Source organism: Peromyscus leucopus, chromosome 23 (assembly GCF_004664715.2).
Source record: "Peromyscus leucopus breed LL Stock chromosome 23, UCI_PerLeu_2.1, whole genome shotgun sequence".
In the NCBI taxonomy this organism is placed as follows: Eukaryota; Metazoa; Chordata; class Mammalia; order Rodentia; family Cricetidae; genus Peromyscus; species Peromyscus leucopus.
Window position 1 is genome coordinate 21,485,531 of NC_051082.1, and position 18,065 is coordinate 21,503,595.

The 18,065-nt window shown below is 47.2% G+C and overlaps 1 protein-coding gene across 1 annotated transcript; it reads right to left on the reverse strand.

Annotated features, from left to right (window-relative positions):
- Positions 1-71: 71 nt before the first annotated feature.
- LOC114693666 (CGRP receptor component) lies at positions 72-15,241 on the reverse strand. The gene is made up of 3 exons (XM_037198281.1): positions 15,127-15,241; positions 8,764-8,821; positions 72-1,032 (listed from the first exon to the last, which is right to left on the reverse strand). Exons 1-3 carry the CDS (start codon positions 15,147-15,149, stop codon positions 883-885), a joined length of 231 nt encoding a protein of 76 aa, XP_037054176.1. The 5' UTR covers positions 15,150-15,241; the 3' UTR covers positions 72-882.
- Between the last annotated feature and the right edge of the window lie 2,824 nt (positions 15,242-18,065).

Below are 18,065 nucleotides of genomic sequence, written 5' to 3' on the forward strand. Positions count from 1 at the left end.
GGCCTTTACCTGGTCTCTCAAGTGAGTGGCACACATTTTTAATCCCAGCACTCAGGAGGCTGAGGCAGAAGAATCATCAAAAGTCTAATGACAGAGTGGGTTACATACTGAGTTCAAGGACAATTTGGGCTACAAGAGACTGAAAATAAGTGCTTCTCATTTTCCATCAGCTGGTATCCTATGCTACCCCAGCAGTCTAGTAATAAGAGGTCCATACCCAGGACGCCCTATGACCTTGGTCCAGAACCATGAGCCAAAATAAGTCTCTTTTTCTTGTCACTTACCAAGGCTATAGAGTTGTTTTTAGCAACAAGAAAATGGACTAATTTTTTGTATGTATGTGGCATGCATGCATGTTAGCTGTGTTCACATGTGTGTTCCTTACTATGTAGACCAGGCTGGGCTCTTAATCTCCTTTTCTCACCTCCTGTTTCTGCTGAGGACACTCCTGTAGAGTGAGCTAAGCTCTGGGTCATCCCCCTGGAGCAGCTGTGTGCGGCTCTGGGCGCTCTCAACCATCTGAGCCCATTCCCACAGCTCTGCTCTCACCCAGGAGCTCCTGACATTGCCTACAACACAAAGCACCTGACTGGCTGGTTCACCACTGTGTACAAGTGTGCCAGAGGCCACAGAAGTCTTTCTACCCCAGAGGGCTGCACAGCCACGTTCCCTCATCTTGAGTTCTCTGCCCTTCTCTGATCCCATGTTTCTTGATCCCAAGGCACAAAGATTCTTTTTATCTTAGTTTTGTGATTTTCCCAACCCACCCTGAGATCAGGCATATTGAGAGAGGGGGCAAAACCAAACACACAATCCTCTGAACATCCAGGAAATGGCTGTTGGGTTTCGAACTTCACGAACATCCTGGCCAGCTGTGCACATCTATGCCGGGTCTTCCTCTTCCATGGCCACATCATTGCTAGTGCTTTTCCTCTGCTCATCCTCTGGGCCCACAGGCAGAATGCTGGTGACAGTAAGCAGAAGGGCTTCAATCTGCTCCTCCGTGAGCCGCTCTTCACTCTCTTCTACCATCTACAAGGGGAAGGAAGCTGTCAGGGCTTTAGAGGGAAGCCTCCCATCATGGCCCACCCCAGCCATGCTGTCCAGTGCCAGCCCAGACCCTGGTCCTGAGCCAGCCAGGATTTCATCTAGGATCCATGGCAGGATGAAGCCAGCTCAGACCCCAGACCTAGCCAAAGAAGCACATAAAATGGGTCTGTGAAGCTGGGTGTCTGTCCGTCTGCCCCCCGCCTCCCCCACCCACTCTTTCCTTTTTTGGAGACAAGGTAGTCCTGGCTGTCCTCCAACACACAGAAATCTGCCTGCCTCTGTCTCCTGAGTTCGGGAACTAAAGAGACATGTGCCACCAACCTGCCCAGCTTGTTTTTCTTTAAATAAAGGGAAATCCTAACTATTCTACTTCCATTCACATCCACACACTTTTATGTTGGATGTGCAAAGAAACTCACCCTTAGGGGGTGCCATGGCCTTAGACAAACTTTCGGATTTCACAACAGTACCTCTGTCACTTGAGTGGTGTCACCCACTCCTTTGATTCTGCTTCTCCTGAACCACAGAATTTCTATCTGCAACAGTTCTCATTTCCCCCGCCACTCCCCACAACTCTGCAGGGGCCTCCTGTGCCCGCAACCATACTAGAAATTGTATAAGCATGAGCTCTTTCAACACTCACTGTAATCCTAGCAAGAAGCAGAACTGGACACCCAGTGTGGCATGCCCAGGTAGAAAGCCTATCAGCTACTACATGCCACATTGTGGTTTGAATCCTAAATGTCCCTCAAGTGCTGTGTATGGAAGGTTTAGACCCCAGCATATGGCACTACTTGGTGAGGAAGAACCTTTAGTAGTGGGGCTCAGAGGGAGAAAGTCAGGATATTAGGGGTGCTGGGACCCTGGCCTTTTTTCTGTTTGGTTTTGGTTTCCTCAAGGTCAGCAATGATCATTGTCATGGTCCTAAAGCAACAGGGCCATCTGGACTCGGATGGACTCTGAAACCATGAGGCAAAATAAACCTTTCTTCTCTGTAAGTTGATTATCTCAGGTATTCTGTTAAAGCAAGAGAAAGCCAACTAACACAAGCCACTGGTCTCCAAAGCCTGCGGAACAGGAGTCTGACAAGTAAGCAGAAGACGAGGAGCTGCAGATGATGTCTCAGCAGTTAAGAGCACTGGCTGCTGTGGCAGAGGACCCAAGTTCTGTTCCCAGCAGCCACACGGCAGCTCACAGCCTCTTGCAACTCCAGCTCCAAGAAATCCAAGGCCCCTCCTCTGGCCTCTGCACGCACCCACATGCACCCCCACAATGGTATATACACAAGACACAGGCATACATACACATAAATAAGAAATACCAAATCTTTAGGATTTAAATTTATTTTTACGTGTATTAACATTTTACCTGCATGTGCACCATGTGTGTGCTTGATGCCTGCTGAGACCAGGAGGGCACATCAGACTCCTTAAAACTGGAGTTCAAGATGATTGTGAGCTGCCACATGGGTGCTGGGAACTAAACCTGGGTCCTCTGGAAGAGCAGCAAGTGCTCTTAACTCTCCATCCTCATAAAAATATACTTTAAAAGTATGCAGGTATTCAAGGGCTGTGTTCACAAGGAGGCAGGAGCATGTGACAAACACCTTTCCCAGATGAAGGTTTCCTCACAGCAACCTCTAAGACCCGGCAAATGATACAAAAAGGTGTTTCAGAAAGAACCCTGGCAGATGTACGGAAAGTAATACAGGGAACAGGCTACATCCACAAGAGGATGGCAGTCTGACTGCCTCCTCTTACACGGTATGGTTGATTTAAGACATCATAAGACACGCCCAAGAGCACATCACAGGTCCACAGAACACCTTCCTTTCAGCCAAACTGTTTCTACAGCTAAAGAATAGTTTGGGGTGTTTTAAGTAGGGACTGTCCTGAGCAAACCATTTTCTAATTTTTTTTTTTTTTAAAGACAAGGTCTCAAGTAGGCCGGGCTGGTCTCAGACTTGCCCTGTAGTCAAGTCACCTTGAACTTCTGACTTTGCTGCTGCCACTCCCAAGTGCTGCGATCATCAGGTGCACACCCTCAGGCTGGCTTGTGCAGTGCCAGGAAAGGAATTCAAGACCTCGCTCGCACCTGCTAGGCCAGCACTCCAGCAACTGAATTCAGCCCAAATAAAACTTCTTGACTGGGGTTGGGGATTTAACTCAGTGGTAGAGTGCTTGCCTAGCAAGTGCAAGGCCCTGGGTTCGTCCTCAGATAAAAAAAAAAAAAAAAAAAAAAAAAAAAAAAAAAAAAAAAACCTTCTTGACTGAACAAGAAACAGCTCTCAGAAGGAATGGCTGGAAGGGGCAGCAGGGAAGCACTAGGGGGACCCTGGATCAGCACCAGGAGGCCAGGTCTCAAGGGGACCATTCGTTCCAGCACACCTCCATTCCTTTGTGACTCCCACAGACATGTCATCTACCAGGAACCCCACAGCTTTCACCTGGCGAGGCCCAACACCGGGGCGAGAGTAACTGGAGAGCAGAATACCACCAAACAAAGGCCAGACCAAATCTCTACACCAAGAAGCACCACCAGCACCCTAACTCCACCTCTTAGATCCCAGCGCAAATATAAGCATGAACCACCAAGACAATATGCCTCCCTCAGAAGCCAGCCCCTGCTGTAACAGGCCCCAGGAAAAGCAATTTAATTGAATAAGGTCTTCAAAACAACAATTATGAATATGTTCAAGGACCTTCAAGAGGATATGATGAATGTCTTAATGAAGACCATGAAAACACTCAGTTGAATGAAATAATGACAACAATCTGAGATATGGAAGTAGACTTTAACAAGGAAAGAAAAGCCAACCTGAAATAAAGCTCAAAATGAAAAACTCAAAAAGTCAAACAAAAAGCTGAGAGGTGAGACTCATCCACAGGTCAAAAGCTATGAAAGACAGAAGGGTAGGTCCTGAAGACAAGACAGAAGAAATGGGTAGCTCAGTCAGTGTTCCCCACTGCAGAGACACCGGCATGCCCCCACACTCCAGGGCAGGCCCCATGCACAGGAGTAGAGCAACAGAAAACAGACTTCATGGTGTTTTATACCTTTTGTTTTAGTTCGGCAATTTTTGTCTTACTGAGGGTTTGTTTATTTTGGTTTTTTTTTCCCTTTGAGGGAGAGCATGAAGCTGGGAGGGTAGGGAAGTGAGAAGGATCTGAGAGGAGTCAGGGGAAAGAATAGGACCAAAATACACTTTATGGAAAGTTTCGAAATAATAAGTGGAAAAAGCCCAATTCTTTAAAAATGCATTTGTAGACAGGTATGTTGATACATGCCTTCACTGCCAGTATTTGCGAGGTAGGGACAGGAGGATTAGGAATTTAAGATCAGCCCAGCCTCAACTACATATTAAGTTTGAGGTCAACCTAGGTTACAGGAGACCTTACCTCAAAAAAGCACATCATTTTTCTAAGATCAGACACACAAAATGAATGGAGTAACCCAACACAGTATGCCCCCAGAGGAGAGGGGTTGGAGGGAAACACCTGATGTGATTAGTTAGTCCAAAGGAAAGCCTGTAAGCTGAAGACTAACTGGCAAACACAGCCAACGAACCACCTGGCCAAGCATCTGTCAAGAGCTCCAGCATACAAGGAGCCGTGCTGGGATCACACTGACCATACTGAATCATTCTGACTTTGAGCTTGAAACCTGAAGCCAAGACAATGACTGATGAGGAAAGAGAGACAGGCTCTGTCTGGGCCTCGGTACGGAGGGAGGCCGCAAGTCTTTAAGCTCTATATCAACTCCTTCTGGAACACCACAGCTTCTCTCACTGAAGCTGTACAGCAGTATGGAGTTCTCCGGTGTGGGGTGAGTGGGATCGTCTGAGGCCTTCCTTTTAACGTAAGAACCAGTGCTGATGCCCGGCATCACTGTCTCGGGGTCTGGCAGCTGCAATGCCCATCAGGAGTCACCCTTAGCCAAAGGGCAACAACTCTCTGATTCCGCCAACTCTGGTAACAAAAGAAGCCTTTACTAGAACTAAGGCCTCAGGGAGAATTAGAGTTGGGAAAGTAGTTTAAACCTAAGATTCTCCGTTCTCAGGCACAGGAAGAAACAAAAGCTTACCTACTCCTCTTGGACCACCAGGGTGAGCAGCACCTACATCCTGCCTCACCGTCCTCCTCAACACAGGAGAAGAGCCAAAATAAGGAAGCTCAGTGTTCTCCAGTACCAACGTGTCAAATTGTTCACAATATAAAAGCAAACAAAAGCCTAGAATCCCAAGAGCTAGAAGGGAGACAGCTCTTGGTGAAGGACCAATCTCTGCACACACAAAGCTCTCTTAATCTCTGGAGGCTGCCAAACACTCCAGAGGAGGCCACTTCCCCTGTAAGCTGCCAGCCCTAGCACACAGCTTTCCTCCCGTGACCCAACCTAAGAGGCCAACAGCTGTCATCAGAAATCAAATGCTGTAACCCTGAAAACAATTGTAAAGCTTTGGTTTTTCTTGAGTTTGAAGACTTCATCCTAGTGTATATGCGAGCACATGCATGCTCAAATGAGTACACCACAGTGTGTGTGTGTCAGAGGACAACCTGGGGTCCGGCCCTCACCTTCCGCCTAGTTTGAGCCAGGGTCTCCCTTTGCTGTTTATGCATGCCAGGGCAGTCGGTCTGTTTCCAGGGAGTCTCCTCTCAGCACCCATCTCCCTAGAGGAGCCCTAGGTTTACAGACGCGTACACTACACAACAGCTTCATGTGAGTCTGGGGGATCTGAACTCGGTCCTCAAGCTTGTGGGGCGAGTGCTTTGCCCACTGAGTCATTTCTTCCACACCACCACCTTAGTACTGGGACTTTTCTGAGCACTAACACGACACTTCCTTAGGTAAGACTTGACAAAAACTGCTCTCCACCTATGTGGAAATCTCTATCTGACCTCATGACAGGCTGCAGAAAATCAATCAATCAATCAATCAATCAAAGCAAGAGCTTACAAAAAATACCGTATACAATTGCTTTCAATCCATATGTTACAGTATATATGAAATAAAAATCAATTCCGTGTTGAAACTTGGACCGTAACTGAGACATTGGTTGGAATAAGGTTCCAATACTAATCACAGACTTCATCTTGGAAAACTCAGCTGCTGCAGCAGCAGCCGTGTGACCCAGCCGTGTGGCCCGGCGTCCACTCAGCCTTGAAACACCAGCGTCTTCTAAGTTAAAGCAATGCCTACAGCGAGCAGGAGCCGGGCCTGGTGCTGTTTAATAAGCCAGGAACTCAATGACACAAGCAGTAATGCTGTGCAGGACAACGATCTGTGAGTTCATGGGGTTCGGGGGGGGGGGACCCTTCAGAGGGCTCCTAGACCGTTCCAAATGGACCCCAGCAGAGCAAGCTGGAGTCACACAGCAGGCCACCTCTCCAGAGCCTCTCAGTCAGTGGACAGCCACCAAAGGACCACCCAAACCCCAGCTGAGGCACTTCTTGCTCTTAACCGGATTTGTTCTAACAAGCATGGATGGTGCAGCCACGTTCTGAGTCTGGGAAAAACACACAGCTGTACTTACTACAGGGAAGCATTAAGTTCTTTGTTTCCTAACCTTTGAGAAAGCCCCATTCCTCACGTTCTCAGGTAGATGGATGCTGCTCTAAGCCCTGGTAAACGGCTTGCTATCTTTTACAGCCAATTCTAGGGTAGGAAAAAAAATCTGACTAGAAAATAGTCTGGCTGCAGGGAAATAAGAGTGTGTAGAGAAAGAAACATCTGAGGAACAGCACACTAACCTCACCAGGTGTGATAGGTGACCAAAGCACAGCTGGGGTCAACTGGAAAGGCTCTGGTGCATCTGTGAGGGTCTCTGGAAGCCTGGTGTGAGCTAATGGACTCGGTGTAGAAAGTCTACTGTCAATGCAGGTGAGCACCATCTAAGCGGCTGGAGCCAGGACAGGACCAGTCCACCCTCAGCTCTCAAGCCCTGTGGCCTCAGACTGTGTTAAACCATCAGCATCCTTGATTCTGAGGACTTCACACCGGGACTGAGCCAATCTCCCAGTATCTTGGGGTCTTCAGCTTGTAGATAGCTTTCTGGGGGCCTCTGTGCTCCCATAACCTTGTGACCTACTCCCCTAGCAAATCCCCTCTCATCTCTGTCTCTGGAAACAGGGCTTAGAAGAGGAACAAAGTCAAGGACCGGTCCTCTGGAGTAAGAAGGTGAGAATATTTGTCCTCCTCCAACACTGAAAGTGGCATGGACAAGGCCCTGGGACCGTGTCTAACGCGCTCAGAGCTCTCAGTATCAGCTCTCTCACCAAGCAACCCCGGAGCTTTCCGCAGGCTCAGGATGGAGCCATGCTAATCCCTCATCTCTCCTCTCCATCTGTCACTCGGCCACGAACAGCATATGGTGCTGATTAAAGTTGGAGGAGACCCAACATGTGATCCTTAACCCAAGGGACAGGGATTGGTTTCTTGGTCTTTCCCTCTCCTCTAAGCTGAATCTGTCTAACATCTACAACAATGAGGACACACAGATGGGGACCTCTGTTTAGCATAAAGGCCAAGTCCCCCAGGAAGCTCCCCAGAATGGAAGGAATGTTTATAATTTAATTTCGGGCACGTTCGTTCGAGGGACAGAAACAACTCTGGGAAGACAATGAAGGTTGTAGTCAAAAATTAACTACTTTCTAACCTTTGAAATGCTTTAAATAAATTCTGAAGATCAATGGGGGTTCTTTGGCCATTGTCTTCCATACTTTGTCAAGTTTACAAAGACCCGACTGTTTCTTCTGTTCTCGTTTTCTATTACATGGATTTTTCAAGAAAGGAGCTTATTATGTGACCCGAGCTGACCTCAAACTTTCATCCTCTACTCCTGCCTCCACAACAGTGGGATCACAGGCATGTGCCACCAACCCCTGCTTAAGGGCTGAGTATCTCTAAGACAAGCTTTGGAAACTATTTTACTAATTTTCCTGGTGGCGACAGGACCTGCTTACCCTGAGGCTCTGCCCTGTGTAACAGGAGGGACCTGCCACACGACCGTGAGAGGAGTCTCTCTCTCACTGGCCTTGTCTTCACTTTCTCCCTAGGCCACCCCTGCTCTATCTTCAGCCACCATTGCTGAAGCCCGACACTGCGACAGCGATTTGACCTGACAAATTGCTAGGCTCCACTAGATCCTTTTGCAGGGAAATGAGACCGCGTTTATGGTTTTAGAAAGTGATCTGAAAGCCAGGCGTGGTCACACACACACGCTTGTCGAAGCAGGGAGAAGGATGAAGTAACTGCAGGGCTGAGTTATGAAACGTGGACAGAAGTGAATGCTAAGTGGCAGAGGAAATAAGCAGAAAGCGGGGACAACTGCCACCCGGCTACAGCAGAGCTGCTGCTCCGGGGCTGGCCCGGAGGGCAGGAGAGGAGGACACCACGTGGGGAAAGAGAAAGAGGCGGACGGGGAAGTGGGGGACACTCGGAGTTAAACGTTGACTGCAACAGCTGGTTGGCTCTACCTCCTCCAGACAAGCCATAGCCAGAAGGCCTAGAGCAGCAGAGGACACCGGCTGCCAAAGCCATGGAGGAATTCCATTCCCAGCCACCCACTCGCAGGTCCACACTAACGAGGACCAATTGGTGAGGCCTCCAGGCTCTCCTCTCACTTAGGGCATGGGATGTGTGCAGTCCTGGCTGTGTCCTTCTGCATCTCAGACCCGCAAAACCACCCCTTGAGTGCTGCGACCCTCCCCCACTCACCAGCTGGATCTCGACAGCAGTCATTGGCCTGTGGTTCAGCAGCTGAAGCTTCTCAGCTCTGTCAAAAGAAAAACATGAACTGCTTAAAACTCTCATGCCCTGAAGGACCTTGGGTCTTGATCAAGTTACTGTCAAGAAAGAACTGGAGAGTCCCTGCCACATGGCCCTGTAATAAGGAAGAATCAGGAGAGGAAGGCACTCCGGACATGCCAGCTTCCTGCAGGGAACGCAGGCACAGTGCTTCCTAAGGGAGCAACAGCAGAGGAGAGTGTTTTTTGTTTTTTTTTTTTTAAATTTATTTATTATGTATACAATGTTCTGTCTGCATATATTCCTACACACCAGAAGAGGGCACCAGATCTCATTACAGACAGTTGTGAGCCACCATGTGGTTGCTGGGAATTGAACTTAAGACCTCTGGAAGAAAAGCCAGTGCTCTTAACCTCTGAGCCATCTCTCCAGCCCCCAGACTTGAGGATGACTCCGTTGGTAAGGGCACTTCCCTGCAGACCTAATGGCTGGAGCTCCATGCCTGGATTCTTTAAGGGAAAACTGATTTCTACATACTGCACTATGGCACATGCACACCCACACACAGAACAAGTAAGAGAATGTAAAGCATGTTTAAAAGACAACACTTGCCAGCACTTGTGAGACAGAGGCAGGCAGATCTATAAAGCAAGATCCTGTCTCAAAAATACAAAACAACAATAACTCCCCATATTTGTTACACTAATTTTATTTGGAAAATGAGAAATCGTGTTTTTTTAATTCAATTTAAAGAAAAGATAAACAAAATTATTTTCATTGGTTAGTAACTGCTTAGAAATGGCTAAAAGCTCGGTGTTGAGAGTAAGATTATACATTGCTCACATTTGTTTTGATTTCTTTTAAAAAGAATTTTTAAACATTTTGTGTGTGTGTGTGTGTGTGTGTGTGTGTGTGTGTGTGTACCACAGCACACATGTGGAGGTCAGAGGACAACATGCAGTGGTTTCTCTTTTTGCCATGTGGATTCCAGGAATCAGACTCAGGTGTTCAAGCCTGGCAGCAAGTACTTTACCCACTGAGACATCTCAGTTTTATTTTTTATGACAGGCTGGCCTTGAACTTGCTATCTAGCTGAGGATGACCTTGAACTCAGATGCTAGGATTCCAGTATGTGATGATTGATTTGTATTGTCAACTTGACTGGATTTATCCTCATCATGGAAGCAAAGCTCTGGACATGCCTATGAGACAGTTTCTAGGCTGTATTAACTGGGATGGTATGGCACCTCCTAACTGTGAATGCCACCATCCCACGGCTGGGTCCTGGACTGAATAAAAAGAAGAAAGTGAGCTGAGCACCGCTTCCGTCTCTGAGTCCAGACGGAGCTGCACGGTGACCGGCTCCGCCCACCCTGCCACTATGCTTTCTCCACCGTGATGGACCACACCCTTCCTCCCTCAGATGGCTTTTGTCAGGCGTTTGCACAGCAAGGAGAAAGTAACTAACATACAGTGTTACTCAGATGTGAATTACCTTAGTAAATAAAAAGAAGCCAGGCATGACTGCTGCTCAGGCCTGTTATCTCAGAACTGGGGAGGCTGAGACAGGATATCAAATTTGAGCCAGCCTGGGCTAGTTGTAAATTTCCCTAAGAGATTTAAGTAACAGTTGAAGACAGTAATTACCATTTGGCCTCAAGCTTGGTAGGAGGCCAAGGATGACTTTAATACCTGATCTTCCTGCCTCCACCTCCCATCAGGATTACAGGGAACCATGCCCAGTAGCAATTATCATCTGTCACAAGAGATACTTAGCCCTCTGTTGAAGAGGTTAAAAGGTGACAGGGTTTCAAAGATTAATGTTATTTATGTGTACGAGCATTTGTCTGCATGTATATTATGTGCACCACTATGGAGACCAGAAGAGGGCATCAATCAGATCCCATGAACTGGAGTTATAGTTATGAGTCTCCATGTGAGTGCTGGGAACGAAGTCCTCTCTCTGCAAGGGCAGCAAGTGCAGTTAACCACTGAGCCATCTCTCCTTGTCCAGTGACAAGACATCAAGGGGAGGGAATGATTCCACCCTCCCCATCCCACACAGGGGATACAGTTCAACATTCTTTCTGGCCTGACCCTGGAGCGCCACACTCATCCTTTAGTTCTGTTCAACACAAATGAGTCTAAAGATACTCTGGACAAAGATGAAAGGCCACAGTTGCCATTCATGTGTGAGATGTTTGAGAAGCAGTTTGAGTTATGCACCTCCCCAGGTCCCAGGTTCATGTCTGTAAAAGAAATCAGAGTAGCACTTAGAATACATGAGGGTTAGGAGAGGAACAATCTCATATTTGAAGTGGCTGCTACCATCACTTATTGCCTGTTTTCCATTTGGCTTCCAAACAGGAAACACTTTTAACTGACTTTTTTATACTTAAAACACAATTAGCCGGGCGGCAGTGGCGCACACCTTTAATCCCAGCACTTGGGAGGCAGAGCCAGGCGATCTCTGTAAACCAGTCTGGTCTACAGATTCAGGACAGGTACCAAAACAACACAGAGAAACCCTGTCTTGAAAAAAACCAAAAACAAAAACCAAAAAAAAAAAAAAAAAAAAAAGAAAAAAAAAAAGCCGGGCGGTGGTGGCGCACGCCTTTAGTCCCAGCACTTGGGAGGCAGAGCCAGGCGGATCTCTGTGAGTTCGAGGCCAGCCTGGGCTACCAAGTGAGTTCCAGGAAAGGCGCAAAGCTACACAGAGAAACCCTGTCTCGAAAAACCAAAAAAAAAAAAAAAGAAAAAAGAAAAAAACCAAAAACAAACAAACAAACAAACCACTTTTAATACTGAGATAGGAAGTAACAAGTGGAAGGTTCCCAGTAGTCCAGACAGGGACTCAGCCACCACAGATCGTGTTAGCCATATGCTTCTAGGAGAAACACTCAGCGTGATGGCTGCCCCACAACACTTTCACCATCGATTCAGGTTCTACTACAGCACACACGGTCAGGTTCTACTCCTCAGATTCCCTGAAACCATGTACAAACGAGATTTCACAGCAGTGGATGGAGTGCTGGCCCCACAAGCAGGAGGCCTTGTGTTCAATCCCAGCGGGATGGGGAGGCAGGAGGAGGGGGAAAAGACGAAAGGAAACAAAGGGAGAGTGGTGGGGGGAGAAAGGGAGACGAAACTGAGCCCTGGGGAGTTTCTGGGCAGAGCTGAGGGAGGCAGGCTGGGGATGTGGCTCAGCTGTGGGGCTCCTGGCTAACATACACAGAGGCCTGACTTCCATTGCCAGCACTGCATAAACCAAGGCATCCTGGCTCTGATGTGCCACTGCTTCCTTCAGACTTCTACCCCCATGGGCCCCGCCATGTCACTCTTGAGTATCCACTTCTCTTCTGACTAGTCCCTCTCCGTGTCTTTCAGGGTTCTCTTCTCTTGCTCAGCCCTAGTATTCCACACTGTCGTTTCTCCCCTCCAAACCTGTTACCCATTTCCTCACACAAAACGCATAATCTCAATAGCTACTAGAGGTTTGCTGGAGAAATTCATGCTTCCAAGCCATGTGAGCAGAGCTCCAGACCTCTGCAGCCAAGTGCTTCCCACACATCTCCACGTAGACACACCAGATGCTTTGAAAACAATACATCTGATGCAATCATGACTACTCCTTCCAACAAACTAGCTCCTCCCTGCAGCTCTCATCTGGAAGAGCCTGTGGTGAGAAATCTGGGAGCCACCCCTCACTTCTTCTCTCCCACCGCCAACCCTCAGTTCCAGGTCCTTCTGCTTACGTTTCTTTGAAGTGTAGGTTCTCCTCACCATGACTTTACATCCCTCCAACCTCTCGGTTACAGGACAACGGCCCCCCGAGCCCTTCCACTTTTCAATATACCTTCCTCTTATAAGTGAATGCCTTTTAAAAGACTGAAATCTTGAGACCAGAAAGAAAGCCCAGTAGCTAAGAGCTCTTGCAGAGGACCCAAGTTTGGTTCCCAGCACCCACATGAAGGCCAACAACTTTCTATATATAACTCCTGTTTCAGAGGACCTGACACCCTCTTCTGCCCTCCACGGGTGCCAGGCAGTACACATAAATACACACATGCCATTCCCAGGAGGGCTGAAGGTGCTGGGAACTAAACCTGGGTCTTCAGCAAGAACAAGAACTCCTCATCACTGGCCCATCTTTTCAGCCATGATCCTCCCAAAGGTTCTGGTATGACTTTGAATTTCCCTAGTTCACCCCCAAGAACCCTGAGAACTCTGCTCTTCAGCAGTCTATCTTCACATGGCTGCACTTCCTCTAAATGTTCCAACCAGCTTGTAGACATGATACAGAAAAGCCTCAGGCCGATTCCCAGTTCCACACCTTGCCTAGCAAATGGTATTTCCTCACCTGAATCTGGAGTCTTTCTTTATCTTACCATCACCTCTTATAAACAAAAGAGTACCCTAAAACTGACACTTGAATCCTCTCCACTGTGTCCCCTCCCTCACAGTGCTGAGAGACAGGGCTGACATAATACAAATGTATCTGAAGGGGAAGTAAAAGGAAGGGCTAGGGAAGCCTCGACTTCTAGTAGACGCTTGTGCAGTTCTGAGGCCACAAGAAGCAGGAGTTTGTTCTGAGAGCAGACCCGGGAAGACCACTAGGGAATCTGATAATCCATCATCCACACTTGAGGCTTTGCTGGTCTGAGGGCCACGTCCCAAAAATATGGTGTCAAAGCCCTGGAGTAACGTGTGCAGAATTACTACAGACCTAACTGAGCTGGCCTGTGAGGGCGTGTCCCTCTACATAGCTGTGTGCCTTACAGGGGTGATCACAGGATAGGAGCAGGGGCTGCTAGTTAGACACGGAGAAATAAAGAGCTGAGGCCAAATCTAAAATATTAAAGAATCAGTTTGGTGGAGACTGGGGTAACACTAAATAAAAAATTCCACAACACACAGCGTGACTTGGAGCTGAATTCCAACTGTACTGTTTTGTTGATGAAGTCTATGAGGTCAAATAAAACACAGCTCCTAGCCCATCCTCAAGGACTCCAGGTGAAGATATCTAAGCAAAGTAATGAACAGATCCCCTGAGCAAAACAGAAGGAAGGTGATTTCAAGATTTAAAGGACACATTAAACCTGGTTTTAAATGTGGTTCCTGTCTTAAATGCACCGGCTAGCAAGGCTGGTCACCGTCCTATTTGGCAAGCAGCCCCTTCACCAGCCAAGAGACAGAAGCCAGCCTCAGTGAAGAAGCTTGCTGGCTCCCTCTACTGGCCACTGTACAGCACTGCCAGGAGCTTCTGCCCAGGCAGTCAGAACCAAGAGATGACGATTTAAAAGGTTACATGAGACTTGACAGATGATGAGTCTGAAGACAGCAAATTGGAAAAGGGAACCAGTTAATCCTCTATTGAAGTGTGCTTTAAGTTTATGTAGATTCAACTGGGTCTGATCCTAATACCATCAAACACCAAAAAACCAACCAAAAAGCCAAACAATGATTTACAAAGCAGCTTTTGGAAGTTATCGACACTAGCACTAATCCTAAAAGACATGGACTAGTTTTTTCCTAATATGAACCCTTAACCTGTGTTTTCAATTTTGTAAACTGAACTCACATATCAAAATCCAAAAAAAAGTTTCTGGGAGGCACCTGACATGCAGACAGACAATAATCAAACTGCCTCTACCTCAAGCAAACACAAATGCCAGGTAATTTTGTTGATCAACCTTATAAAAAAAAGTATTTTCATTCTCTCTCTCTCTCTCTCTCTCTCTCTCTCTCCCTCCCTCTCTCCCTCTCTCTCTCTCTCCCTCTCTCTCTCTTGCCTGTTCTCTCTCCCTACAACCCCAAACCTCCAATAGTGCTGGGGACGATACCTCCTCATACATGCTCGGTAAACACTAGCACTGAGCTACACTTGAAACCCAATACTGTAATTCTGAATCCTACTCCAATCTAATGTGGCTGTAATGACAGGAGGTAAAGAGCTCTAGGAACCGGGACACTTAGAAAAGACTCTGGGATAAGCATGCTGTGGCTCTACAAGGCCATGTGTCTAATTCTCAGTTGTCTTTTCCCACAATACCATGATCCTACAGTACTGTGTACACTGGGCGATGGTGGCACACGCTTTTAATCCCAGCACTTGGGAGACAGAGGCAGGTGGATCTCTGTGAGTTCCAGGACAGCCAGGCTGTCTCGAGAAACCAAAACAAAGAAACAAACAAACGAAAAACAACAGCACTGTGTGCAATTCTGAGGCCAAAGTGTGACTGAATGCAGCTGCAGCTGCTGCAAACAGCTGGTCTAAGACATTATCCTCACTGAGGTTTGCTCGGTTTCCTATCACCTACTGAGGTAACTTACTTGGTCAGCTTGTGGCTTTTCATTGCTGTGAGGAATTCTTGAACAATCTCGGGACTCTGGTTCCTGCATGGCGTTTTTGATATGTATTTTAATGTCTAAAAAACAAATTCACAAAAGAAAGGCAAACATAAGAGAGAAATTTTGAGGGTTTTGATAAAGATTTATTTTTATTTTTAATTATGTGAGTCTATGTGGGTATGTGTCCTTGATTACAGATACCTCTGGAGGAAAGAGGCTTCGGAACCTCCTAAAACCAGAGTTCCAAGCCGCTGAGTCATCCCACATGAGTGCTGGGAATCAAACTTGGACCCTCTGCAAGAGCAGTATGTGCTCTTAACCACTGAGCCATTTGGAGCCCCAGGCTATAGAAATTTGAGTAAGGGGCTGGAGAGATGGCTCAGCGGTTAAGAGCACATACTGCTCTTGCAGAGGACCCAGGTTCAATCCCAAGCATCTACATTGTGGCTCACAACTAGCTGTAACTCCAGTTCCAGGGATCTGACACACTCCTCTGACCTCCACAGGCAAACAGGCATGCACATGGTACACAAACATGCAGGCAATCAAAATACTTATATACATAAAATCTTGAGAAAATAAATCTGAATAAGGAAAGCAGTGTTATAACGTAATATTCTACAATTTTCAGACTTTAAGAGTTATTTTTTTATTTTTCGATTATATGTTTAGATATGTGTGTGCACGTGAGTATGTATTTAAGAGTGCAGACACAGAAGTTATGTGTGTGTGCGCACATGAGTGTGTATATAAGAGCGCAGGTACAGAGGAAAGAAACACTGGTCCCCCCGACACTGGACTTGGTTAGAGGTGGTTGTGAGCTGCCCAGCGCAGGTGGAGAAACCAAACTCAGATCCTCTAAGGAGCAATCAGCAAGCACTTTTAACTGCTGAGCCATCACTTCAGCCCCAAGAGAGCCAAGTGTTCTAGCATGAAGTCACATCTCTAGCCCAACACTTACGGAGTTTTGATTTTGTTTTTGCTGACTTGTCTTTAAGTTCTAATGTCAAGTTTCAGTTTATACATCATTTTAATGTAATGCTTTCTTGCTATTTCCTTTCAATTCTCAAATAGGTTAGGAGAGAACAACCTTATGAATTAGTTTTGCTTTCTTCCTTTTACACGCCTTTAAACCTAGCACTAAAGAGGCAGAGGCAGACAGATCTCTACGAGTTCCAAACCAGCCTGGTGTGTGAGTTCTAGGCCAGGAAAGTTACACAGTGAGGCCCTATCTCAAAAAAACAGAAGAAAAGGGGGGCAGGGGAAGAATTCAGCCTTGTACAAAGAGCAGTTCTGGCCTCTGTCCTAGACTTGTAGGTGGCGATCTCCAGGTCCTTAGAATGTTATGCCTGGGTCCCTGGGTCATACCGCAGATGCTTATCAACCTATTTAGCGGCTGGCCCCACCTGTACAGTTCTAGAGCAAGGGTCAGCTGGCAGCAAGACCACTGTGCATCAGGACCCAGCAGGGCTTCCCTGATGGCCTCATTCCATGCTTATGGCCACACACCAACTTTAGGAAAATAAAATGACCCAAGTCCATGTGTGAGGGCAGTGGAAATTATGACTTGGGTATTCCCCTATTTTTTAACTCTCTTGACTAATTTTAATCTGAATCTTTCCTTATAGCAAACTGTCACTGTGAATGTAACAGCGTCAGACCTGAGATAGAGGAGGGGACCCATCTCTCCTTGCACTGGACAGATGTTAGCACTGCTCAAACACTAAACTACTAAAAATTATTGTCAGTGCTGTGTCTGCTCTCAGTAAAGCACTGCTCTCATGGCCGTTTTCCTATGCATAAGCAAGGATCTTGTAGAACAAGACGGTCTCACCCCCTCATTGGTAGCTGTTGAGCTCTCCCTTATGGCTGGGGCCTCCCTGAGTTAAAGGACCATCAGTTAGGGGACACCATGTCAGCACAGCCATTCTGATGCCTCCCTAGGGGCCTTGGGGAAATGACAAAACCATCTCTGCTGCCAGTGTGGCTCCTGAACACACAGGACTGTGTTCAACAGTCTATATTGGTTTTTTGTTTTTGTCTTTTTGTTGTTATCACAAGTCACGATGAACTCTAGATGATCCCGCAAACATATCCATGTAAGCCAGAGGGAGAGCATTTCCCCGATGGCCTTGCAGAGGGTCTGCCATGACTTGTGTGAAAGAGACAAGGCTATGTTTGGAGCAAACATCAATTTCCATCTGCATGTGAGGTCTGCTGTGGTCACTACCAACACCCCTTATTATGGTTGGTCTTAATGTCAACCTGCCACAAATTAGAACCACCTGAGTAGGAAGCCTCGCCTAGAGAAGTGTCCTGACTGACTTGACTGATGTGGGGAGTCCCACCCGTTTGTGGGTGGCACCTTCTGCTAGTAGTCCAGATAAAAAAGGGCATGGAGAAGGAGGGTCACCTCACCCTCTGTTCACGTAGCCTCCCTCTACTGCTGAGTTAACCTGCCCTGTTGCTGCTGCTGATTCCTATGCTGATATCAGAACCAGTATTTCCAAGCTTTCATCATGGACTAGGGTCCAGCAGCACTCCAGGAAACTTCTGGGCGGCAAGGGCCAAATAGAGACTGCTTAGGCACCTAGCCTAGTGGACAGAGCAACTACCAGTTGCTCCCACCCAGTTGCTCCCACCCCAAGAGAAAGATGGCCATTGTGGAACTATTCTGTTGCTGAGGCACTGAGTCTCAAGGATCAAGGAACTATCAGGTTCTCAACTCTCGGGTGTGAGTCTACTGTTGTTACTATTTTAAAGCTGACGTGTGTGTGTGTGTGTGTGTGTGTGTGTGTGTGTGTGTGTGTGTGTGATATTTTTCATCCCATTACTTCCATTCCTCTAAGGGAACCCTGACTAATCCACGCTTTTCAGACTAAGTGAGCTGGTCCATGCCTAAAGAGACGACTCCAGCAGAC